Below are 27,488 nucleotides of genomic sequence, written 5' to 3'. Positions count from 1 at the left end.
TAGCAGCAAGTTTACAGCTAGCTCTAAGTAAACATTGTAATTTTGCTTTCCTTGTCAAAATATCTAGGAGCATTAATGGGAATTTTACATGGGTTCTACAGAGGCATTGTGAAACAAATTAAAATTTGGGGTTTTTTGCCATGATTTTAGAATAGTTTAGTCTTGCTTAAAACAATACTTAGCATGTTCTTTAAAGCGGTAAGTTCCTTATCAATATTGCATATTATAATAATATTTTACTTGCTAAATATAAAGTAATATTTTATATATAGCATCACTAATACTATTTTTCTTCTAGGTGTGATTTCTTACACAGAATATCTTTTTCTCTTGTGTATTTTAACAAGTAAGTGTACTCATAAGTCTATTTTTGGGTCCATTTTTCTTTTTTAATCAGAATCTTGGAAAACAAATCTTAGATTCTCCTACTACTGAAAATCAGTTTAGGTTTATCCATGGTTATTTTGCAAAAATCAGCAAATGCTAAGCATAGCACTATCAAGAGGCAAAAACGTAACTATTTTTATGGGTTCTGGAATAGTAATAAAGTGCTCATAAGTTATAAATTTTACATCATATATCAACCCTTGTGGTTTAATCTACATGAAAGCCTAAAGATCAGGTCAGATGGCAATTTGTAAATTTCCTGCCACCCTCACAGAAATCACATATTTTTTTAAGACTAGCATGAAAGAATGAGTCTTTTAACTAGTGAGTGTGTCAGAATACCCATCATCATCCTAGAACAGCTTTGTTACTCTCTTGCTCTCGTATGCAGCAGTTTTTATGAAATCTACAGAGGGCTTACTCGTGTTTTTAGTTAAATTTCATTGCATTTAATGCAGGATCTTACCTGCTCTAGTTCACTGTGCTCCAGCCACCTGGCTTTTGTGTTCCTTGAATTCTCACCTCAGGAATTTGTACTCTCTGCTCTTTCTGCCATCAGTGCTTCTCTCCTCAAGATCCTCATGATAACAAACATTATCCAGGTTTCTTTTGAAATGTGAAATGTGAACCTTTCCCAACCATCCTCCCTCTCCTACCGCTCCCTTTTTCTCCCTTTACCGTGCTTTATTTTCTTCATAGCTCTTAAAACTATTTGAAAGGATTTGTTTATTGGTTTATGTGTTCTTGTCTTTCTCCCCATACTTGAATGCAAGGTCCACGATGGCAAAGGTTTTCTCTTTTTTGTCCATTTCTGTATCAAGAACAGTGTCTAGCACATGGTCACCTCTCAAAAAACTAGTTGGTGAACGAGTGAAAGAGAGTAAATGAAACAATATCGCTAGAGGGATTTCTGTTTGTGGGGATGTGTGGAGATGTATGGGAACAAGAGTATCGGTGACACTCTGTCATTAGAAACAAGTCATAAAATTCCTTGTACCTCTATGATCAGAAAATTCAGAGCCACTTTGTTACTCTAAATTTACTAATGAGTGGTGTTATGTTGGAGTTCTCTCGTAGGAAGTTTGGGGGGGAGTACGTGTGTTTCAAAAATTATCCTTTATTCTTTTTTGCATTTTTTTTCTTCCGAACTCAAAATTAAAATGTTGGTGCTGAAGCACGAGAAGTGTTGTATGGTGGTTAGTGGTGATACAACTGTCTGAGGTTGTTTCAGACTGGAAAGCCATTACAATTCAAGCCCAGTCAATGATGAATACTCCGTGAAAATCAGAGGAGTGCCAACCAGTATCTCAGAGACTTGATAAAAAGCTGTATTGTCAGCTAGAACAACTTTGGTTGCAAAACTATTCATTTGAAATACCTAACACAGCGGAATGATAGGCAAGAATATAACAGAACTGGCTAGGGAAGCCACTTACTGAGATGGGACAGGGTGTGGTTAAATGTGTAAGGAAAACACCTGGTGCATGTGCTTCCTTGGAGGGGTTAGGATCCTGGGACACAGTGAATCTTCCTTTGGAGTTCAGGACCCATTTTAGAAACTTGCAGGAATTTCATTGAAAAATTACGGATGTTTTTTAGATCAGAACGAAGACCAAACGTGAAAACAGAGCTGACACAAAGTGGGCTACGGAATCTGTGTTACCTGTCTGTAGTTTTCTCCTCTTTGCTTGTTATTGCTTTAACTTTATTTTCCCTTCCAAACAGTATGTGGAAGGACTTCCTGTCTCTGTGTTTTCAGGATCATCTTAAAGCTTAAGACTTGGTTATTAGGGATGATGAAATTTTTTATTTCTTTCTCAACTGAATGCTAATGAAAGTAAGTTTACATTCCTAAGCTATAAGCAAGAAATGAGCCTGCATATAAGACTGGCTTCTGTTTCCATTAGAGACAGCTATTACCAGTTAAGAAAGTAGGGTAACGTGCTTCTCTTTTGCTAGCTTCAAGGTTTTACAACAGGTAAATACCAAATGTATCTGTGGGAGGCCTCTCTTCCAAACTTTTTGCACGTCATCTCAAAAGAAAGGGTCAGATGTTTCTAAAAGGCATGTGTACTGAGCTTCTCTTTGAAGGACACGTTCAAGTTTTCTTCTTTATGCTTTAGAAGGGAAAAGATATTGAACCTCCTTATAAGATTCATAACATTAAAGCAGCTCTTAGTGTGTAAAAGTATGTCTTTCTCAGAAAAGCAATTGTTCCTTGTATTTGGGGGGAATTGAGAATTATTCAAGCCTCTTTTATTTGATATTTCTGTTTTTGAGGCTTCTAGAGGTTTAAACTCAGATATGTAATATCTTGTGCTTGACATTTATTTTCATAGGTCATTTGCACAATAATTTCCCTAAGAATTACAACTGGTCCATTGTGTCATGTTTTAACTTTTTTCTTTTCACTCTAAGTAGTTGAACATATGCGATGATTTGATATTTCCCTTTTAAAAAAACTGACAGACTTTGGATAACAAAAAGAAGTATTTATTTTTGCAAGTAAGGTAGTTAAATTTTACTGTCTGTGCTATGCAACAGTTACCACACAAATACTTCTAGAGTGTATTATCAATTTTGTTACTAAGTGTGCTAATACAGGAAGCAGAAATATGTATACATATATAGCTTTTCTTATATTTAACTAATAGTAACATGCTGCTTTTAAATCCTTGGTTAAAGAAAGTATTTTTGTACAGTATATACATAACTGCTTACAACTGTACTTTATAAACATTTTTCCATTTCACAAGTACTTTTCTATTTTTTCTGGCAGAGCCACATGCAGGATTTAGAATAGCTTTCAACATGTTTGACACCGATGGTAATGAGATGGTGGACAAAAAGGAATTTTTGGTGGTATGTATATTATATGGTGCATTTTATCAGTAGTTAAGTATTGAATATTTATATTCTTATCTTTTTGCATTATTTGAAATAATGTAGAAGGAAGAGTGAAAAAATTATGCTTTCACCTTAATTTAATAAAGAAGTATATTCTATGTACTTTAAATAATTTTCATATTTAAAAATATATAAATTATATTCATTATATAAAGGTGATTATAGTTGTCACGCGCTTTCTGAGCATTTGAAATGAGCCTGATATTTCCCAGTGGGTGGGTAACGAGCAGTCTGGGGGTGTTGTCTGTGCTCAGTTATTCTCAGACCCCATCTTCTGAGCGCCCCCAACCACAGCTTTTTGCCACAGGAACTTCCCTTCCTTCTCATGATCGGATCTGTGGTTTTTCTTTCTGCTTTTCTCTTCCATTTATCACTGCCTTATGTTCCGGTCTGGTCCCCATTTTCCTATTCCCTTCTCCTGTCTTTGAGGTCTGATGTAAAATGGGGAGAGTAAGATTGTTCTTAGGTATTCACCTTCAGTCTTCCTCACCCGACCGACACAGGACTGGTGCTGGTGTGGCAACATCACAGCTGCTCACTCATCTTACCACCTCCCACTTCTAGAATCTTCTATTTCTTTTCACCCAGGGATTCTGCATCTACTTCTATGTCAAAAATGTCTGTTTTTCTCCCCTCAAAGTAGAGATCCTTCCAGTAACAAGATATATACCCTTAGCCCCTAGTAAAAAGAAAAGAGAAAGATGGCATATAAACAGCCATTTTGTTTTATATTTTCCTTTGTAACCAGCCATTAAAAATCCCTCAAAAAACCTCTTAAACAGCTTAGTATTTTCCTCAGAGGCTGGAACATGGAAGAGAAACTATGAAATCATTCTTTTCTGTGGTAGGAAAGAGAAGAGATAAAAATCCTTGTCGAAAGCTAACTAGTAGCCATTCAGAAGGAAGCAAGCCACTACTTGCTGGGATCTGTCCCATGGCTTCCTCTAACACCCATGCAGCCCTCGCTCGGACAGTCCCTGAACCAGGCCATTGGACCGGCAACCACAACAGACCCCTCATTCCAGTGTTTTCCAGGATGATGGGGGGGAGGGGGGTAAGAGTTTTCAGGTTCAGTGCAAAGATAGAGATATGTTCCTACCATCCTAAAGTTAACAGATTTAGTTTAATATGGTTTTATTATGATAGCATAAAACTCCATTTTAGGACTTTCAGAATGGGCCTAGTACTCTAAATAATTTTTAATAAACTTTCTGTAGAAACTTCCAAGTTCTACCCCATTGGTTAAAAGATTAACTTTGGAACTCAGTCCATTGAAAGTTGCCTGTATAGAGATGTCCTTTGGAAAGCTGTCTGTGGAGACGGGAGGTGAAAACGTTCATGCAGGACCACGGCTTCTGCTCTTTCCTCTTGTGAAAGCGACGGTGTGCTCCTTGCCTTTGTGGTGGCTGTACTGCTGCCTCAGGTGTGATGGGTTTTGTTTGTTGTTTTAGTTTGTTTGTCGACAGCAAAGAATTCCTGAAAGAAGGAGGTAGAGTTGAGCTAACTTAGTTGTTAGAGTCTAAAATCTAGGATTATCCTGCCTATTTATGAAATGACTATTAATAACCTTTGCTGAAAACTCTTTTCACAAAGAAAAAGTGTGGAGATAATTGTACTTGTTCACAAAATCATTTATATTATGTACTGTATTTGTGTTATTACCTATGTTGGGAGGTAATACATTTCATCTGACTTTCAACTATTGCCTTACGAAATGAAGAGTTGAGATCACTGTTCAGGTTACACAGACAAGAATACTGACCTCACCAGAAAGCTGTGATAGAGGTAGGATTAGGCTTCCCTTTGTAAAATAGAATTTTAAAGAGGAAATAACAGCATTAATAATAATAAATGACATCTCTTGAGAAGTTACTCTGTGACAGGCAATGTGCTGAGTAACTGTGTAATATTTACTCTGCACAACATTCTTACAAGACCTGGCGATTACACCTCAATAAAGCTGGAGAAAAAAAAATATTCCTGTAAGGGAAGGAGTTACCTTCTTGTTCTGGATGTGGAAAACATTCCGTGAATGATTAGACTAACTTACTCAAGGGGTTATAGGCAGAGCCCTTGCTCCCCCCAGCATTCGGTTACCTGAAAAGGACTTCCGAGGCCATCTCATTCCACGTGAGCAAACTGGGGCCTCGTGAGGGATGAGTGACCTGTTCACCATCATGAAGTTAGTGACAGAAGATGGGCTCCAACCCACAATCCTGAATTCTGTTCCAGTTTTCTTTATTACCCCAGTAGGCTTTTTTATTTGTGGATCACAGACTCCCTGTCTCTGTCTTAGAGATAAAGTAAACCTATAATCTTGTACATTTAACTTAACCATGGGTTGCCAGTAGCCAAGGGTGTGTTTTCTTTTTCTCAGGAAAAAAAAAAAATTGGTACCAGAAAATATATCTGTAGCAGTATGAATGTTCTCGGTAGATGTTTTTAGAATATACCTAGCACCGGGTGGTAAGTGGGGCCCCGGAAACTCATTGGATATTTGATTCTTGATCACTTTTCTTTGTCAGCTTCAAGAGATATTCAGGAAAAAAAATGAAAAGAGAGAAACTAAAGGAGATGAAGAAAAGCGTGCAATGCTGGTAAGAATAATTTATGGTAGTTTCAGGTGGGCCTTCTAGCTGAGAGTCGTTTTATTCGTGCTGAGAAACAAGAACTACAGTGGGTAACTTTACAGCTATCCCTTGCCGGAAAGCTTCCTAAAGTTCTTACGTAGGAAAACTGCTTCAGATTTCTATGCATCTGTATCAATATTATCTTAAATATTGATATTAAACATCTGTGTCCATAATCACATGCATTTTTTCATTTTCATCCATATTGTTGTTTTCCATGAGATTTGAAGGGTATATCATATATTAGATGAATACAGATCATTATGCATGAAAAAATTTAAAGGTGAATTGCAAAGATTTAATTCTACATGTGAGTGGCTTTAGTGGCACTGTAACAATATGGATGTTGAAGCAAAACCAAGGAAATAATATATTTTTTTGAGTTCTTAGAAATCAGAGATTCTTCTGGGGTGAGTAATGTTTTCAACTTACTCTGAAGGTAGAGTTAAGCAGCCTTTGCCTCCGTTTCCCTACCAGTTTTCTTTCTGTTTGTCCCAAGTATTTCTGCCCGACAGTATCCCAGGCTCACATAATACAAATAACAAACAGGTGCTGAGATCTTACTCTCAGGGACTGTGCTGGATGCTTGTCGGCCCACCAGTTAAATTAGTTATCTTATTATCTGTAATTATGGCAAGCTAAGATTTGAGTCCATGGTTGGGCAGCTCCAGATCTGTACTTTAACCATTATAGCCTATTTCTTCGTCTGGTCCTTAGGTAGCAGAAACACAGTTTTGTTGAGATGTAAGTGATGATTGTTTCATTTTAAATTAGTGGCCCTGTGCAGCAGCTTAGTTGGTCTACCTAGAGAGCTGCAACATTTTTTATTATTCTCATTCTTATAAGGATATATATCACGTTTTTTTAAAAAAACATGTATTATCTGTAGCAGATGGTGCCATATTTAATCCCAATAGATTGTGTATTTATATTTACATTAATAAAAGCAGATTATCAGGATTATGGAATACTTATTATTTCATAAGCTATTTGACTGTGATATAATTATCAGTTTTTGTTGAGTCACCCTCAGTATTCTAATTGACAAAGCTTATGGAAGACACTCTTACAAAATCAAAGAGCTGGTTATAATGTTAGTCAGGTATTAAAAGGGGCATTACGAGTTCTCTAATTCAGGTCTCGTGATTTTCAAATTATAATTCATAAACCCCACATGAATTAGCTCTATAATGCCATTTTTTTAGAGTATTAGCAATAACAAGAGAGAACTAAATACCTTCGTAAATTTTATTTTCTGTAGATAATATATGGAAAGTGTAAGAAGTTATTTTAATTTTGATAGATTAACTATATTTAACTGCATAAGCAAATTGTTAATAAAATATCATTTAGGAGGCTGAATTATGTTGATTAATCTTTTGCTATACCTCGGGAACAGAATAGATCATATTTCAATGGACAGAAATTTAACTGGCTTTTTTTTCAGTATAGTTGAAACACAATGTTTACATTAGTTTCAAAAATTTAGCAGTTTTGTTTATTTATTTATCTATACTGCTTTCAAAAAGGGCTTGTGAATCTTGCAAGGAAAACACAGTGCTGTTCTAATCATTAACATTTACTAAAATACGTAAGTTAAGTAACAAAGGGAGAGAGAAAAGGGAGCAATGACAGCAGACAAACCACACTGGGAAAAGCTACATTGTCAGCACAAAGCTTGGCTCTGAGCTTTATTGCAGCCCAGGAATAGTAAATTTAATGCTGGTTTAATGAAAATAGTTCATAACAGCGATATAGTAAAACCTTATTAACTTTGATTAATTAGGGAAAGTCTATCCGAATTTGAAACTTAAGTTATATCAACATACCCTAAATTGTATAATTTTATATGCATATAGGTCACTGAAGCTTCCTCTAGGAAATACATGGAGACTTGTTTTTCAGAACAGATAAAAGTGACTTATAAGTAATATACTGTATAGCTTGTTTATATATAAGGAAACACTAAAGCCATTGATCTCCACAGGTACTTCATAGGTATTTACCTTACAGAGTTTAACTAGTGCTCTTGAAATTTATTTGTATAATTTAGCCATCAGAACTATTTCTTAAAGCAATTCAGAAATAATCTTTAGACAGCCTCTGAACTAAATAAACAGCACTCTAAGACAATACAGCTCTCTATGGTAATCTATTGTTAATAGATGCCACATTTTAAATAATGCAAATCTGAACTGGTAAGATTTTTGAATCTTTAAGCAATTGAAATTTAGCTTATAGTGAAAATACATTGATTACATTAGAGACAGTAGAGCACAGGCTCAGGAGCCAGATTTTCAGAGTTTGAGTATCAGCTCTGCCATTCATTATCTGCCTGACCTTGAACAGGTCCTTAGCCTCTGTGTGCCTCAGTTTCTTCATTTGTGCCATGGGGATAATAGGAGTAATGGCCACATGTGATTGTTATGGGGATCAAATGAGCTAAAACATGTCGCCACTTAACAGTATATGAAATATACTAAATCCTCATGAAATAAAAGTGTGCTTCGGAAGTCAAGAGGGAAACAACATATCTTGAGACACTCTGTGCTATGTCCATTATAAGTGTTGCTCCCATTTAGTCCTCATTACATTTCTGCAGGTAAGTTTCATACTGTTTTCCAGAGGAGGAAGCCATCTTAGAGAGCTTCATTGACTTGCCTCAGGTCATGGCACTAAAAAGAGCAGAACAAGATTCCACTGCAGGTGTCTCATACCATATCCACTACCATGCTGCCACATCTGGAGTTTTCCCCTAATCCATATGGAATTGCTGAAGCGTCTCAGTAGAACCGTGTACTTCAGAGGAGTGTTTTACTCAAAGCCATAGTTCTGTCAGAAAGCTAAAATGAAGATGGTTGAAATGAGCACAGATTCACTTAATATTTAATTGTGTGAAATTTGAAAAACTTTGCTACTCATCTTTAACATTTATCCCACTTGTATTGTGTGTGTGCTCTATATAGAATGTAGCATAATGATTTGCCCTTCCTAATTGATTATTTTGTCGTCTTTTTCTTTTTTTCTTTTGCTATACTTGGGTTCATTCTGAAATGTGACACTTCATTTGGCCCTTTGTGCTCTATGTCAGCGTCTTCAACTTTATGGATACCATTCTCCTACTAATAGTGTATGTACAATACTTTAAATGTTCTTTATGTAAATATCCCTCACCTGTTGTACTTGATGATGTTATTTCTTTGTACCCAGCTATATCTACTATTGAAAATGTTGAGGAATTTATTGAATATAATAAGGTGCGGCCAAGCCAATTTTTTTTATTTCCTTCCTAGATTTATAAGAAGACTAAAATTTACAAAGCAGGTGTATATCTTTAACTTTAGATTAAAATAAGGGAAAGGTGAGTGAACAACTACCAAAAGCTCTGATAGAATAATCAAAATTTTATATTTTTCAGCAGTATTTGAAGAGTTAAATACAAATTATGGAGCAGATTCTCAGGCTATGCTCCTGCAGAACACAGGTATTTTAAGTACTAGATCTCTCCGTCTGATAACAGTCTTTCTCAGTTCTGATAAAGAGGAATATTAATAGATAGACTTTTCTTGGTCATCACTATTTCTGTAAAATTTTTCTAAAATCTTGAATGCCTGCCTACGGCCTGTGGTCTGTACAAAAGTCTGGTATGATACTTGACATGTTTAATATATCATGTTATTTCTCGAAGAGGATTACCACTTTCAGACTCTTCTTTTCTTGAAAAAGTTGACAGTTCTGCAAAGGATCTTCCATATATGCTTCTGCTCAGTTTTCTTCTCCTTTCCTTCCTCCTGGAAACTCAGAGCTTGTTGGTTATCCCAGCTACTAACAATGGAGCATATAGGCCATGGCCCCTTTTGAATGTAAACATGCACAGTTCATTTAGTTTCCCCAAGGATCCTTAAGTCATTTAGAAGGATCCTTCAGTAAACAAAGTCCCCCTGAGAGAAGCCCCTGAGTTCAGGGTTACTGACTCCGTCTCCTGCTGAAAGTGTTAGAGTTACAGTGTGCAAAGCAGGCGTGCGGTCTCCTGTGTCAGAGACTTAGCCAGAATTCCAAACTATAAAAATTAACTCTGTTCTAGCTTTGAACATACACTGGAGGATGATTCAACATAAAATAAATCCACGGTATCTTGCTTCAGTCACAAGGAATGGACCTAGAATGGGTTGGAGAACAACCCAAGTCCATGGGACCCTTCTGACTACTTGTTTTGACACCTTACAAGTGTTTTAAATTTTTACTACAAAGTTCACTACTTTTTCCATTAAATACAGTTATCCATTTTCTTGAAAATTTTAATGTTCCTCTGTTAATCATTTCAAAGCTTTGTGAGAATAGATAAAATGAAAATCTCACAGGTTATTTTTTTTAAGTTTGTTTATTTATTTTGAAAGAGAGCGAGTGAGAGAGCAGGGAAGGGCCGAGAGAGAGGGAGAGAGAGAGAATCCCAAGCAGGCTCCACACTGTCAGCGCAGAGCCCGCTGCGGGGCTAGAACTCATGAACTGTGGGAACATGACGTGAGCCAAAACCAAGAACCGGACACTTAAACAACTGAGCCACCTAGGTGCCTCCATTTTTTTTTAAGTTTATTTATTTAAAGAGAACGAGTGAGAGAGTGGGGGGGGGGGTGCAGACAGGTAAAGAGAGAGGAAAATCTCGCAGATTATATGTACTGTGAAACTTAATAAATGTTAATACTTGTGGCTTTATTACTTATTTTTCTAATCTCATGTGTCATTGAATGAGCCATTTTTCCAACTGTGGCATTTTATATTTTTCCTTTAAACTCAAATGATTTTCATATAGATGATTTTCAGAGTACTCTTGTCAAAAGGAAATAGATACTAACATAGCTCTAGTTTAAACTACACATACAAATTGCAATCACTCAGACATTAGTTGAATAATATTGAGAAGTAGATTTAAATTGTCTATTTCATTTTTATTATGCTTGTGTATTTAATAAGAAAGCAAATATATGATTTTCATCTTATTGTAATATTTTAAAATTTTTTATCACATATTTTAACTGAAAATATTTTTTCCATCTAAGAGTATAAAATACATATTTTAAAGTGGTGTAACTTGGTGTCATTTTTATCCAGTCTTATTAAATGGATTACATGACTTTTTAACTCCCTTAGGTCTTAGTTGGTTATATAAACTGACTTTTTTTCCCTCTGATAGAGCAGTTTTTGCTCAGAAAGGTATGATTATTTTCAAAACAATGCAAGCAAACAAGGAAAATGTGTTTACAACTGAAAAAAATGTGTTTCAGTTGGCCTGAAAATTTATATCAAATATCATTAATGCATATAGTGAACAAATGTATTAGTACGATGTTATAAATTTACTGGCAGTTATGTGCTAGTTTCCAAAATTGTACATCAGCTGGAATGCTAAAGTGCACAGTGTGAGTACAGTTCATGGAGCTGAATACCGCCGGAGATCCTACCTTAGGAAGAAGTTCCTTCAGGAAGGGTGCAGGGACCCTCCTAACTTTGACTATAGAGAGATTCTGTGGCCTCTGTAAGAGCCTCTTACAAAATTCAGTCACCCTCACAGTAGATTCTGCCTGTGTTATGTCAGATTATTTCTTGCCATCCTATAAGGTTGAGCATACTCCTTTGTATCCAAGAAGATAGTTACCTTGTTGCCTTTTCTGTTGCAAACATCTGTGATTCTCTCCGTGTTTCTCATATATTCAGCTCTTGATTATCTGGCCACAGCAATGAAAATAAATGTAAAAAACGCAAAAGAATAAATAGTGCAAAATCAAGTATATTTTACTTTGAAATACCCTATTTGATTTTTAAAAACTTTTTTAAAGATTGTTTTAATTACTCTGATTCCATTGTAGTCAGAAAATGCACCAGTTTTTATACAGTTTTTGACATGACTAAAACAGTGTCTCTGTATTCTCCAATATGGGTGCAGGGTTGTATTCTGTGTAAGATCAAACATGTTAATATGTGTTTTAAACCTCTATCATTATTAATGTTTTTGTCAGCTTGCTCTGTCAATTAGTATTTTAAATTCTACATTACAACGATAGACCTAATTTCTGCTTGTAATTCTGTTATTTTTAAATTTTATATATTTTGAAGCATTGTTACTGCCTCTCACAAGAATATAGATTTCTTACATCTTCTTAGTTAATTGAATTGTGTCTTTATATACTATCCCCAGATCTCTAGAAATGGGTTTTTTTTTTTTTTGCCTAAAAATCAATATAGTTGTCAAAATAAATATATCACCTCTAGTCTTATTAATATTTTGCATTATTTTCTATTTTTTTGAGTTTATTTATTTGTATTTTTGAGAGAGAGAGAGCACAAGCTGGAGGGGGGGGTGGGCAAAGAGAGAGAGAGAGAGAGGGGGAGACACAAAATCCGAATCTGAAGCAGGCTCCAGACTCAGCTGTCAGCACAGAGCCCAACGTAGGGTTCGAATTCACAAACTGTGAGATCATGACCTGAGTCAAAGTCAGACGCTTAACTGACTGAGCCACCCTGGCACCCCATATTTTGTTTCGTTTTCTGTTTTTTCCTGTAGTAATGATGAAGCTTTCCCTTAGTTTTAAAATATATTTTTTAGTTCAGGGATGCCTCAGTCATTTAAGCATCTGGCGCCTGATTTCGGCTCAGGTCATGATGTCACGGTTTGTGGGTTCAAGCCCCGCAGCAGGCTCTGTGCTGACAGCAAGGAACCTGCGTGTGATTCTGTCTCCCTCTCTCTCTGGCCCTCCCCCACTTGCTCCAACTCTCCCTCAAAATAAATAAAAACAAACTTAAAAAAATAATTAAAAGAATACAATATATTTTTTAGTTCAGAAACTTATGGCAAATAAAATGTAAGTATAAAATAAATAATAATAATAATAATATAACCCACAGATCAGTAAATAAAACATTGCCGTGCCCCCAAACACCCCTTCATAGGTCTTTCCAGTCACAATCCCTCCCCTTCCTCCATAAGATAACCACAGTCATGACTTTTATGTAAATCACTGCTTTGCCCTGTGGGTTTACCACCTACTTAATGCACCCTCAGCAACGTGGTTTAGTTTGACCCATTTTTGTGCCTCGTATGAATGGGATCATATTACAGGAGTTTTTCTGTTTCTGCTTCTTTGACACGACAGATTGTTGGTGTCATCTACACTGTTGCATCCAGTCCTAGTTCACTCCCTTTTGTTGCTGTAAGCAGCACTCCTCGAACATTTTTGTTCTCGGGATCCCTTTACGTTGTTGAAAATTATAGAGGACCCGAAAGAGCTTTGGTTTATGTTGGTTGTATCCACACTTGCCATATTAGAAATTAACACCGAGAAGTTTAAAAGTATTTATTAATCCATTTAAAAGTAATAAACATAAACCTTGTTTTAAAGTAACTTTAAAAACGTAGTGAGGAGAGTGGTATTTCACATTCTTCACAAACCTGTGTAGTGTCTGGTCTAAGAGAAGACAGCTGGTTTCTCGTGGCTGCTTCTGCGTTCAGTCTGCTGCAGTCACAGTATTTTGGCAACAAATGCTATCATTCGCTTCCCTTGAAGTGACAGGCGTGCTTGGTTCAAAAAAATGTCTGCCAGATACCAGAGTCTGAATAACTGTAATTTTTCTACCCACTGTTCTTCCAAGCAAAAATGACAGTTCCTAAAAAAAGTGACCAGTTCACCTTGCAACACAAGCCCTTGCACACAGGCTTTTTCTCAAGACAACCGCTGTGCTGGAGAACACAGAAGTGTTTTATGCTCCTAGTTTCATCCCAGTGAATATTAAAGAGACGTGTGCTCACAGGTGAATTTAAAAAATTGTATTTTGGGGCGCCTGGGTGGCGCAGTCGGTTAAGCGTCCGACTTCAACCAGGTCACGATCTCGCGGTCTGTGAGTTCGAGCCCCGCGTCAGGCTCTGGGCTGATGGCTCAGAGCCTGGAGCCTGTTTCAGATTCTGTGTCTCCCTCTCTCTCTGACCCTCCCCCGTTCATGCTCTGTCTCTCCCTGTCTCAAAAATAAATAAACGTTAAAATAAAAAATAAAAAAATTGTATTTTATAACTATTAATATGCAAGTGCAGCAGATACATTGACAGCAAATACATTCTTAAGTGAAGTTTTTTTCACATGAGTATATGGAACCGAAGAATGTCATGACTTTGGTCTTTGGTGCCAGTGCTGTTCTTGTACTAAGGCGGCGAGCAAGCAGGTCTCCCCACCATTGCTTTGGCACCATCAGTCTACACAGCAGCGGAGACAAATAATGTCTCTACGATGCTTGTAAGAAGACGTATCTACTTTGTGTTTTGTGCAGCTTTTTCAGTTATTAATGAGAAGGTTGGCTGTCATTAATGGAAGCCTAGTACATCTTTTTCAGTCTCTCTCCTTACATTTTGATGTGTCTTTTTTATGTTAAGTTTATTTATTTTTGAGAGAGAGAGAGAGAGAGAGAGAGAGAGAGAGAGAGGCAGAGAGAGAGAGAGGGAGAGAGAGCATCCCAAGCAGGCTGTGCGCTGTAAGCATGGAGCCCAATGTGGGCCTCAGACTCAGAAACCGTAAGGTCATTGTCCGAGCCCAAGTCAAGAGTCAGATGCTTAACTGACTGACCCACCCAGGCGCCCCTGATATGTCTTTTTTAAAAGCATATATTTTATGTATTTTATTGGTTCTTTTTTATGTGGGGTGATAATTTGTGCTTTTGAAAATTTCAGTCAATTTACATTACTGGGATTATTAATTTATTTAGATTTATTTTATCCATTCCATATACTCTTCTCCTTTCTTACCTTTCTTTTGAATTAACTAAGGTTAATTTTTCCTCTTTATTTTCCTCTATATTAGTTTAAAAGACATTCACTATATTTCCTCTATTTTCACTATTTTTCCTCTTTATTTTCCTATATTAGTTGAGAAGACATTCACTATATTTCCATAAATATCCATAAGTATACTTATGGTAATGAAGTCTTAGATATGCCATACCTTCACCTCTTCCCTAAAAAATAGTCTTAAAGTGCTTTGATATCTCCCATTCCCCTCCTGGCCTGGACACTTGAACTTGTACGAAGTTTGGGTTTTTGTCATTTTTTTAAATCCTTCAAATTAGGCTTCTTAAATATATACTATCAATGTTAGTTTAGAATTACTTATATATCTGCCATTTATTAATCCCCTTTTTAACCTCATCCCTCCTAAATCTCACAGTCTTAATCTCAGAAAGTTTATCTTCAAGTGAGGGTCCCCCTGGAAATGTTTTTATTTTGCCCTTATTTTTTCCTAATTTTATTGAGATATAATTGACATATAACACTGTATCAGTTTAATGTGTATGACATAATTTGATATATGTATATATTGCAAAGTGATTACCACAATAAGTTTAGTTGACCTCTGTCACTTCAGATTGTTAGAAATTGTTTTCCTTGTGCTGAGAACTACTCTCTTAGCAACTTCCATTATACAGTACAGTGTTATTAACTATAGTTACCATGTTGTACCTTACATCCCCAGGACTTATTTATCTTTATAACTAGAAGTTTATACCTTTTAACCATCTAAACACACACACACACACACACACACACACACACACACATACATACATACATATATCTGTGCCCTTATTTGGAAAATAACCTTACTAGATCTATTGTTATAGGTTGACATTTATTCTCAGCAGATTATGATATCATTCCAGTTTTCTGGCTGTTTTTATTGAAATTGAAAGTTCAGTTCCAAGTCTAATTATTATTTTGTAGTTAATCTTGTTTTTTCCTTTCTAGCTACCTTTAAAATTGTTTGCCTTTTGTATTCTACATTTTGACTACAGTATACCTTTTTGCCTTTATTTAGCATGAAATGTATTGGGCTTCTCAAATACAGGGATTGTATTTTTTCATCAATTCTTGAATATTCACCGCCAGTATCTCTCTGGATATGGTCTCTTTCCCATTTTCTCTATTACTGGTTTCTGGAACTTTCATAGATACTAATGTTCTCTTCTATGTCTCTTAACTTCTCCTTAATAAGTTGCCATATTTTTTTTCTTTTCATGTTGCGTTCTGTATAACTTATTCACATTATATTCCAGTTCACTAATTTTCTCCTTAGGTATGTATAATATGATACTAAGTTTCAGTGGTTCCATCTTTAATATCCAGAGGTTTTATTTGGTTCTTTTTTCTGATCAGCCAATTCATTTTCAGTAGTCTGTTCTTACTGGAAAGTCCTTTCAAATACAGCTTTATATTCTTTAAACTTACTAAACTTATTTTGTATTCCATACCTAATAATTTCAATATCTGAAGTCTGCAGGTTTTGTTCTATGGTTTGTTGTTTCTGCTGGGTCTCACTCACGGTGGTTAATGTTCTTTTGTGTTTAGTAATTTTGTATTTTGAGTATAGATTTGTTGGAATGTGTCTGTGGAGATTCTTTAAGGACTGGGTTAGGGGTGTGTTTTTTCCAGGAGGGGGTGTGTGTGTATGTGTATGTGTGTGGGTGCGGCTGTGGGTTATTCTGTGATACACTGGAGAGAACTGCGGTCCTATGTAACTTTATTTTTTTAAGTTTATTTATTTTTGAGAGAGAGAGAGAGTGAGAGAGCACAGGAGGGCAGAGGGAGAGGGAGAGAGAATCCCAAGCAGGTTGCACACTGTCAGTGTAGAGCCCTATGCGGGGCTCGAACTCCTAAACCGTGAGATCATGACCTGACCTGAAATCAAGAGTCGGCCGCTTAACTGACTGAGCCACCCAGGTGCCCCAGTCCTATGTAACTTTAAATTACAATTCTTGGATTATAGTTTTTCAGGCCATAGTTGTCATAGTGGCCCAGATTATTTTTTATTTGTTTGCTTTTATTTTTCTATGTATGTTTTTGAGTATCACTAACAGTAAAGACAATTTACTGTCTGATTCCATGGGCTGCTGCTTTGTTTTTGTTTTTCCAGTTTGCCTAATCTCTTAAGTGTAACCTTTCTCAGATCCTAACTGTATATAGGTATTTGCCTATCTGCATGTGGACAACTTTAGGGAGCCATTACTCTGCTTACCACAATGGTATGTTCCCTTCTTGAAATCAGTCGTCTTTTTTACTAAATTGTTTTCTCTTCCTTCTGTCTTTCCTTTCTTCCTTCTTTTATTTATTTATTTCCTTCCGCCCTTCCTTCCATCCTTCCTTTTTTTCCTTCTGTCTTAGCCAATTCGTGTTGCTATAACAAAATACCTTAAACCGAGTGGCTTATAAAAAACAAACATTTCTCACAATTCTGGGAGCTGGGAAGTTTAAGATGATGTTGCTGACAGATTCAGTGTGGTAGCTGATGAGGGCCTACTTCATGGTTCATAAATAGCACTTTCTCACTGGATCCTCAAGTGGTGGAAGGAGGCTAATGAGCTCTCTCAGACCTCTTTTATAAGAGCACTAATCCCATTCATGAAGGCTCTGCCCTAGTGACCTAATCACCTCCCAGAGGCCCCACTTCCTCCTAATACTATCACCTTGGGAGTTAGTATTTCAACATAGGAATTTTCAGACCTTTGCTCCTTCCTTCCTTTTATCCTTTGTATCGTTAATGTCATGGAATGCCTTCAGTAGGATGCTACTTTGGCTCATCCAAAAAGACAGAGGAAATTCTTGACCAAACTTCAAAGTTTAAGGAAGTTCTAATAACAGGCTCTAAATTAAGCAAAAACAAAGTATATCAGTCTTAAAAAGTATAGTACATGTGGGATATCATTTTGCCTTTGCCATTCGTTTTTGAAGTTCTTCTGAACTATGTCTTCTGTTACCTCTTTTAATAATTTCTACACCTAACAACATTCTAGTAAGGAGGCCTAAAGCTCATGTAGTAATCAGACACTGAGAAGACTTCAAGAAGTCTTTGCAAATTTTCCCACATTTACATATCAAAGCATCATGATATCTATTTAAGAACCATCACAATGCTTAGTGAGTTATATTTGGGCATTTCCCCTCTCAGTCTTTTCTTAGTCTGCATTGCATATATTCTGGTTTTGTATTTGCTTTGCCTTTCTTGCTATTAAAATCTAGGCTGATTTTCATTGCTACTTTAAGCTTGTTTTAAATAGTGTGTTACATTTTTCTGATATTAAAGTTTTCTACTAGTTTTGCATGTTCTGAAAATCTACCCTCGATTTCATCCCCCAAATTAATCCCTGAGTCATTATCAAAAATTAAATCCTGTCTCCTGAACAAACACACCTATGACCGTGCCAAGAAAATCACTGATGTATTAGCTTTTTCCCCCTCAGTACAAGGAATGACATATTAATATGAGGAATGACAATAATTGCTGTAAGAATAGTGTCCCTTTCCCCAGAAACTCTATAATCTAAAAGCCTATGGATAAAACAACATATATTGGCAAAAAAAAAAAAAAAAAACAACAACATATATTGGCAGTTATAGCAATTCAGTTATATATTCTATCATAATTTAATCTTTGGAGCTAAATGTTGAGTGTGAAAGCTTTCTACAGGAGGGACCATTAAGCTGTTATGTTCTAAGTAAGATATTTTTTATTGAAAAATATATTATCCTGATAGATAAATGTACACTCTTAAAATATTTTAAAATATGGGTAGCAAAAAGAGGAAAATAAAACATATCCCAATCTCATCATTCAGAGATAATCAGTGTGTTTGAATACATTTACACCTTTTCTATGCTCAGAAAATGTAGAGACCCACATCAGTATAGTCTATCAAACTAATTGTATCCCTTAATATGTTATGAACATCCTTCTGATGTCATCAGTGTTGGTGTGTGTGCATGTGTGTGTGCATGTGCGTGAGCGGCGATGGTGACCAGTGTTGGAAGGAGAGAGGCATGGCTTCACAAAGTGAACCATTCCTGTTACCCTCCAAATAACAGGGTAGTAAGCCTTATTTTCTAGTTTGATAGGTTTAACAATCCCTTTCTTTACCATAACCTTCTCAGTTACAATAAAAAAATGTATCCATGTTGAAAATATTAAGATAATCTTTGCAGAGTACCTAATCTAGCTAACATTTACTGAGGTTCTACCATACTTATATAAAGACATGGACTTTGTTCTAAATTCAGCTGATTTTACTCACTTGGCTTATAATTGCTCAGTTACATTTTATTTTGTTACTAGAGGGGGTGATGAGCAGATCCTCTGGTATATTGCTGCATTTACACTGATGGTAATAAGTACCTCTATGTTTATATAAGTGATTTCTGCTAAATTATACATTATTATTAACATCTAAGATTCTATTAAAATATGAGCAGTAAGCAGTGTTTTTTTTTCCAATTAATAATAATGAAGTAAACTTTAGTGTGTTGAAATAATCCCCAAATGCATTATGATTTTATTAATGGCACCAGACTTTTAAAAATTAACACACACACAAATCAAAAATCATCAGCCGCTCCTAAGTACACCGAGCAGCATTTTCTTCTCACAATAACCAGAATACCAAGCCTGAGCACCTGTGAAATCTTCCCTGATAAACCGTGCCAGAAACTGCGTGTAATTATGTTTGTTTACAGAGACCCAAGTTAAGCTTGTAGTTCTGCATTTTCATATGAAGATTAGACTGCATTTCTTACTGTTGGTTTCCATCGCCTTCTTCAGTCTAGCCAGTACTGAGATAGAAGATTAGGAAGTCCCTCATCTATTCACAATAGACACAGCCACCAAATCCCTGAGTAACTTTAGGTCGTTTAACCTAAACTGGCGTATTTATTTTGTATATGTTTTAGATTAGTTTCAGCTTTGTTCCTCTAAATATGAATGTGGTCATTTTGACTCTGATGCACTGACACAATGTACACTAGCCAACAATAACTGATTTTTAAATTAAGTATCATTTTTATAGGTCGCTACAAAATTACCAAAATATTCTCCAAATGAATTCACATAAGGTGTGAATAAAATGCTTATTTCACACTTTCTTAGAAGTTACGCATGTTTCGGTAGGCAGCATGGGGGAGGGCCGAGGAATGCGATTCTTTTTGACAAAGCCACATTGTACGTGGAAATAGTGGTTATATACCATTACACCTTTGAAAAAATACCCCGGGTTTACCAGCAGTGTAATATAATACTGTTGTGCGCAGCAGAAAACAAAACAGGTAAGTTAATGTGTTTTCTTTTCAAGGTTGGCTAGAAGAGACTTAAAGTGTATAAATTATCATTCTTTGTGACTGTTCTTTAGATTTCAGATGTACTTCTTAAAACTTCTACAGGTACTTAAGACAGATGCTGAGGAACTGGTCTCCAGAAGCTATTGGGATACACTGAGACGTAATACAAGCCAAGCACTCTTTTCAGACCTCGCAGAGGTACAATTAAACCTCAAGCAGGACGTTGTACTATTTGCCGTTTTGTACATCTGGTCTTCATTTCATTTCAGAGTTACAATGATGAAACCAGCAATAATTTTATATTTTCCCTTTTCTCCAGTAAAGCAATAATGCCCGTGTCCGAACGGTATGTTCGAATATGTCCTCTGTGCTGGCAGTGGCTGCAAAGCCACCTATAGTGGTCTATATTAAATCAACTTGTGACTTTCCAACTTAATTAAAAAGAAATATTGCTATTTTTAACTTAAGGCTCACTTTCAGGAAATTTGAAAGTACTATTTTATTGTTTCACTGAATCTTTTAACCTTATAATTTGCAATGTTACATGAAGGCTGAAACTTTTAACTTGGTGAAAGATAGCTAATGCTTTAGAGTATGGTAGATTTCAATATTAAATTTCCTAATATTAGCGTGTAGCTTACCAAGGGGGATAGGGGAGGTATGCTAGGAGAAGTCAGTCAAGGAAGGGAGGGATATTTTAACTTGACACTGTGTAGGATTGCCAGTGCATGAAAAATTAAAAAGCGGACTGACGATTATTCGTTATTGTTCTTGAATTCCCTAGAGACATGCACCTTATTGCTGCACTCAGGTGGGGTGCTCCCACCACCGACTCATTATGCTGCTGTTATTAGGGATTTTTCATTTGTTTTGTTTTGTTAGCGATTTGTCATTTTTAAAGATGGGCTATGTCTTTTACATTAAACACTATTTTATATTTTCTATTAATTTTTAAGAACTTTATTAGAAATGGCTGTCAGTCTTACCACAAAGAACTTTTCGGTAAATACTGAGATATATTTTTCATTATTTTTCTCTTTAAAGTTAGCTTCTCATTTCTTTTTCTAACTTTGACTTTTTTTTTTTTACATTTTTTTAATGTTTATTTATTAAACAGAGAGAGAGAGAGCAAGACAGAGTGTGAGTTGGGGAGGGACAGAGAGGGAGGGAGACACAGAATCTGAAGCAGGTTCCACACTCTTGAGTTGTCAGCACAGAGCCCAACGTGAGGCTTGAACTCACGGACTGCGAGATCATGACCTGAGCCAAAGTCGGACGCCCAACCGACTGAGCCACCCAGGCAGCCCTAAACTTTGACTTAAAAATTACACCTAAAAATCTGAAGACGTGAACAGGAATCCAGGTGTGACTTCTGTTACCCATATACAGTGTTACCCTGTTGGCACCCCTAGGCTAGGCAAACACTTGGCAATGTTAGTTTTGTCAATTGTGCTCAATTTTAAAATCCAAAAACATAAATAAAGCATTTTTCCCTTTCTCCAATTTACCTCTGATATGTAAATATGATGTAATTATGACCAGTAATTAACCCTTTAAAATTGCCTTTTAATTTGAACCATTTTTAAGGCATAAAGTGGCAATTGATGTTCCATTTACAGGTATGTTGGAAGTGCTTACTTCTGTAATCATTTGTGCAGGCACGTGGTAGTAAATGCCTGAAATAAGAGCAACTCGGGACATGCGCCCTGGAGTCCTACAGCCCAACTGGGACCTAGCTTCAAACTAACAGTCGTGTCCCTGCTCTCTTTCCATCGGAGACTGTCCACCTCTCAGCCTCCAGCCTGTCTTTAATCTAAGAAATTCCCACAGTTGGACACAATCTGCTAATTCGATGTTGAATTTAATCCAGATCTGGGGAGGTTTAATATCAGAAGACCAGTCAGCTCTTACGTATACTCAAAGATTATATGTATGCATAAGACCTTTTGAAGATGTTTTTCACTCGTCGGAGGTGTGCTGGAGCTAGATTTTATGGCTTCCTAGAGCTAATTCTGCACATCTCTTCCCAATTCAACATTCCACGACATCCTGTTGGTCCTTGAAAGTGGCCATGATAGAGGAATTAATACCATAGAAATTGGCCAACACTACAAATCGGGGTTGTTGGGTTTTTTTTTTCCTAAAGAGCTTGTGTACTAGCACACTATTGGCTATGATCAACCTACACTTCACTCATAAGATGCTAGATTACTTAATGAATTGATTCAAACATGATGAAAGTAGATCGGATAGAAGAAAGAAGAAAACAAAACTTATATTGTCTTCTAAAGTAAAATAATTATTTGGGGATTATCTCTGTTACTACCGTCCCACATGAGAGAGGATAATTGAGAATTAACTGTAGTTAAGTTACAGCTCATCGTAATTCCTTACCGGTTCCTACTGATGCCAGTGTACATCGAATTGTTTATAGTACCAGTATTTCAGAATTCACATTAGTTTGAAAGAAAGCTTAGAAATCTGTTTGATATGCCACCCTTGGATAGAGTTTGATAAGATTACTATACCACTGTAATCAATAAAAATATGTTGAAAGATATTTTAAAAATTTGTAATATTTGACATTTTTAATTCCATGCAAATGTATTAATTTATTTTATTTTTGATGAAATCTTTTAAAGTAATTTTTAAGCCCCAAAAGATAAGGGTCTTTCATAAATGGCCATAGGGTTCTTTTGTGGCTTTTTCTTGCTTTGTTATGAAAACACCTGAATTCATTTTATTTTAACAATGAGCACCAGAATCAAAGGGATAAAGTCTCTATTTTGTCCCAGCTCCCCTGTGATTTAAGTTACATAACACTGCCAGGATACTAAGGGCACTGGTATAGTTTTCAATGACTCCCAACAGTGCTCTGTTTCAGTGAATGGGGGGAGAAAAGTTTTCACCATTTCCATTTTCTAATTTTTTTTCTCTAATGTCAAACTGTTACTTATGCCTCTGTGGGTCTGGATTATCTGGATAAGTGCAACCTAAGTCTAATAAGATTTTGATGATGAAAGACTGTAAACGAAGATCTGCTCTGTTCAGTGGGCATGAGAAAAGCTGGAAGAATGAGGTCATTATTTAAAACCTGTGTAAAACAAAGCCATCTCATTTCACTGTGTCAGGTCTTGAGGTAGAGGACATCACAGCACTAAAGGAAAACATTTCATGAGGGTGTTATTGGAGTTCACTAACTTTTGGTGTTCTCATTTGAAGGCTTTTTTTTTTCAGGTCTATATAACATGTATGGGCAGTTTCAGTTAACAAAAGAAGTAAGAGTGCACCATGTAAAACTTTTTTTGCATTAAGCTTCAACATTATCATCTTTTCTGTCTCGTCTAGTCCTTTTTCAACTTCTTGAAATATATTGATTTGGCAAAAATAAACAATAGCCAACATTTGTTGAGCATTTACAGTATGCCAGTTATAGTGCTAAATGATTTACATGTGTTACCTGAGCCTCACAACACTTCAAGGTAGGTACTGTTATTATTCCTGAGGGTAATAATGTCCTCAGAGAGGTTAACTTCCCAAGGTCACCTAACTAAGCGGTTAAAATTCAGGATCCGAAGCTAGAAATCTGACACTTGAGCTCACCGTCTTATGTGCTCACCATACCACTGCTTATTTGTGAAGTAAGCAGCTTTTTCTAGAACACCATGGCCCCTCTTTTTACCCACTTTATACCTCCCCCACATTCCCTTCCTCTAGCTTCTAGATGGATACCCCCCCCCCCCGTTCTTCATGCTGACTTCTGATTGGATAGAGCTTCCACTTGATGCTCCATTTAGTCATGCCTTCTCAAATATTTCCTCCCCCTGCTTCCTTAAGCTGTTCCATGGATAATGATGGATTAGACTTGATGATACACAATCACAAAAGAATGTTTATAATTAACATGAGAAATCTCTTTTTTCCCAACGGTCTTAATGCTTTACACCAGAGCAGCTTATGACTGCCAATAATAACACTTGTATACTTGACTCTCATTCATACCCTAATTTTATCCTCACATTCATTGTCATAGGTAGGTTTGTGCCTCTTGTATAGATAAGGAAGCTAAAGGTCAAAAGATCCATAAACTCAGATCTTCTGATTTTAAATCCTGTCCGTATGGCAGTCTGCCTCCTCCACTTAAAGCCACTGGTGGAAGTAATAGTGCCTTTTGAGCACTACTGAAAATTATACTTGTCTGCTATCAGTAGGGAGTTCTTAAAGGCTGGCACCACTCATATTCCTCAACATCCATCATCTGCTTGTTCAGTAAGGTATATTTAAAAGATAGTATGGGACACCTGGCTTCCAGGCTGTGGTGTTTTCTCCCTGGCGATCAGATCTTCAAAGAAGTTGGATATATTACAGGAAACTTCTAAGTTATTCCAACTCCTGAAAATCCTGGGAGTTGTCAGCAAACTAAGAAGCAGTAGAGATCTTTCAAACCGGTTAAAGGAGGTTATATGCTAGGGATTACCTAGGAAAATCCAAGCTAAATAAATATAAATAAGACCTATAGTCTTACTAAAGAATTTCACCAATCTGAGATCATTTAAAGTGGAAGATACCTTACATGTTGGAGTTTTTAAGAAAGACCTGAGTAATCACTGTAGCGAAGAGACCACTTTAGAAAAACAGGGATTAAAAGAAGGCGTGTGGGAGGGAAAAGACAAATCACGAGATGTAGTCTCTATAACATTGAACTAGTCATTAGTAGTTAATAATAGTTGGTCTAGGGAGAAGGGAAATAAAGACCCAACAAATATTATGAAGGATAAAATTGCTGTCTTCATGAAAGATTGGGAAGAGAACTATGAAGAATCAAAGGATTACCAAAAGTTAATGTGTGGAAGATGGGTAAGATGAGACATTTTGTCAGGGAACACAGATCACAACTTACTCCTTTGTAGAGAAGTATATGCTGTTTCTTCTGTTTTCTATAAAATGCCGACAGAATTCTCACCAAGAAGTAATATTTCAGATATGTACTTTTAGATGGATATTTATGACTGTGTTTTTTTTTAATACAGAAAATAGTAGTTCTTATTTGACCTCTTATTTTTCTTACATTTTCCAAGATAATATATGGGAGAGTTACGGTCATTTGAATTTTAATTTTTATACCTGAGTTTATAAGATAGGTATGAGTTATTGTCCAAGTGAGGAAGGAAGGAGAGAAGAGAAGGAAGAGAAAAGAATCAAAGGGGAGAGAGGGGGGAAAAAAGGAAAATTGATATCGCTACATTAAAGGAAAGGACTGTTTTCCTAGGCCAGTAAACTTTATAAGGACTAGAATTATGTGATTTTAAGAACACGCTTGTTGGAAATTGCAGGAAAAAATCCTCTGGAATTAATTTCTTATCCATTCAAAAAATAATGTAAGACTTTTAAACAAAATTATAGATGGTGTAATTTCCAAAGTAATAGTTTCAAAATATAGTATCTTCAATTTAAAGTATCATAAATGTGGAATACAAAGGAAAATGTGGTTCTTAAAGGAATCTATTTTGTGAAGCTTCTGACAGTTCTTTTGTCAGCCCCATGTTTCGTACATCTGAAGAATTTACCTCCTTTGACATCCTTAAAAAACATTGATTTTTTGGGTTGATTAGGAAAATTCAAACTAAATGACTTGTATAGTGAGAAAACATTTAGGTGATTAGTAAAGGATTTCAGCTATCTTAGATAATTTAAAATACAGATAACCTATATGTATACTTTGAGTTTGAAAACTCCTTAAAATATAATCCTAATCTTTAAAATTTTTTGAGGATAAAGATCAATTTCAGTCATATTTCTGTTTTCAAATATTGAACTTCATTTTGCCTATAATGGCATTTATTAATGCACCCTTATGCCTTTCATTCTAATGTTAATGTTTGTATGTTCTTGGTGTTTGTATGGTGACAAAATTCTTTGAGGGATGTTGGGTGTCCCTCCTCTGTTTATTGCAGCTAACCTTTAAATTGTGATTTTTTTAAGCGTGCTGATGACATTACAAGTTTGGTAACAGATACTACACTTCTTGTGCACTTTTTTGGAAAGAAAGGAAAAGCTGAGCTCAACTTTGAAGATTTTTATAGGTGAGCTTACCTTTATGTTTGTATTGAAAAATGTTAACATGCTGAAGTCAGACAGGTCTCTAGGAACGATCTGGTGCAGAAATACTCACCTCTTGGCTGCTTTCGTCTGAATTGAATATATCTCTATAACAAATACGCACTTCCATCAGTACCAGCATACTAGTGGTTATCTTGGTAAGTGTAATAGGAAGTTGCTGAATGATAAGAAATGCCCGGATATCTGGATTGATTATGTCCTGTATATTCCTGAGAAGGTATCTCCCCAACTCCTTAGTCTCAGTGAACCACATTAGTAAACATGGATATAGTGTCAATGTAGTAATCGCCTGGCACTGCACAGTAACTCTCGAAAGTCTCATTGCTCCCCTGCGAGGTCTTTGTGTTATCCCCATTTCACAGATGGGGAAGCCAAAGCCCCCACCATCACTCTTCATTTATCGTATTCATTCTTTATATATTTTGTCATAGATTCATGGATAACCTACAAACAGAAGTTCTAGAAATAGAATTCCTTTCCTACTCTAATGGGATGAACACTATCAGTGAAGAAGATTTTGCTCATATTCTTTTGCGATATACAAATGTGGAAAATACATCAGTATTTTTGGAAAATGTGCGTTACAGTATACCTGAAGAAAAGGTATCTAATCACCCATATCTATTTTGTTACATATGATACTATCTTGTAATTATATAGGTTTATAAAATATATTGTCCTTTTCTTAATTCTTTTTCTCTGCTATGGATTAATAGATATTTCGGATATATTTCATTCTTTTTTTCCTCAGTGTCCTAAGTGCTCTGGCTAATTTTCAAAATTTGATTAATGTAAAATTCTGGGTCAATATCCATGTCTTTCTTAGAAATGCTGAAAACCTTTAAGATTATTAGCAGTTGTGTAATCCAAATTATGAATATCATTTTTGAAGAGAATTCTACTGAGCTATATGCTTTGACTACCACATCAACATCACCTCATATAAAACAGTTTATATCGACATCATTTCAGTAACACTTTATTCCATAATATCCTTAAAAAAAAAGGTCATTTGAAGACAGCCTTTGATGAGTGAGGGATCTTATCAGGAAGTGAAGTGAGGTTTTCAAAGAGTTTGGATGGCACGAATGGTTAAGAACCTGGGACAACTGATTGTCTATTTGTTTAGCAGCAAATGTGTTGTCAGCAATTCTGAGCAGTCGCATTATCTAGTGGTATTTGAATGCATCATTGCAACCAAATGGAACTGGTGTTACAAGTACCCCTTCAAGCATGAGATGTTTTGGATATATTGCCTTCTATTTGTGTTTATAGAAGGATCAAGTTAATCTATCCAAGAAAAACTTGCA

At 36.0% G+C, this 27,488-nt stretch overlaps 1 protein-coding gene across 5 annotated transcripts in view; it reads left to right on the top strand.

The window, feature by feature from the left end:
• Window positions 1-27,488, top strand: part of MICU3 (mitochondrial calcium uptake family member 3) — a 112,453-nt gene that overhangs the window by 67,284 nt on the left and 17,681 nt on the right. For 3 of the 5 annotated variants that reach the window (XM_006930595.5, XM_023252409.2, XR_002741631.2), the window contains exons 5-11: window positions 299-346; window positions 3,167-3,249; window positions 5,820-5,891; window positions 9,016-9,054; window positions 20,161-20,256; window positions 26,041-26,141; window positions 26,610-26,781. In XM_006930595.5, the coding sequence (XP_006930657.4) occupies window positions 299-346; window positions 3,167-3,249; window positions 5,820-5,891; window positions 9,016-9,054; window positions 20,161-20,256; window positions 26,041-26,141; window positions 26,610-26,781 (611 nt within the window). The remainder of the gene's footprint in view (window positions 1-298; window positions 347-3,166; window positions 3,250-5,819; window positions 5,892-9,015; window positions 9,055-20,160; window positions 20,257-26,040; window positions 26,142-26,609; window positions 26,782-27,488) is intronic. The other 2 variants (XM_023252408.2, XM_023252407.2) reach the window with 2 other exon arrangements.

The sequence above is a fragment of the Felis catus genome, chromosome B1 (genome assembly GCF_018350175.1).
Source record: "Felis catus isolate Fca126 chromosome B1, F.catus_Fca126_mat1.0, whole genome shotgun sequence".
Classification (NCBI taxonomy): domain Eukaryota; kingdom Metazoa; phylum Chordata; class Mammalia; order Carnivora; family Felidae; genus Felis; species Felis catus.
Note: the sequence above shows the minus strand (reverse complement) of the source record. Positions and strands in the feature narration are given on the sequence as shown.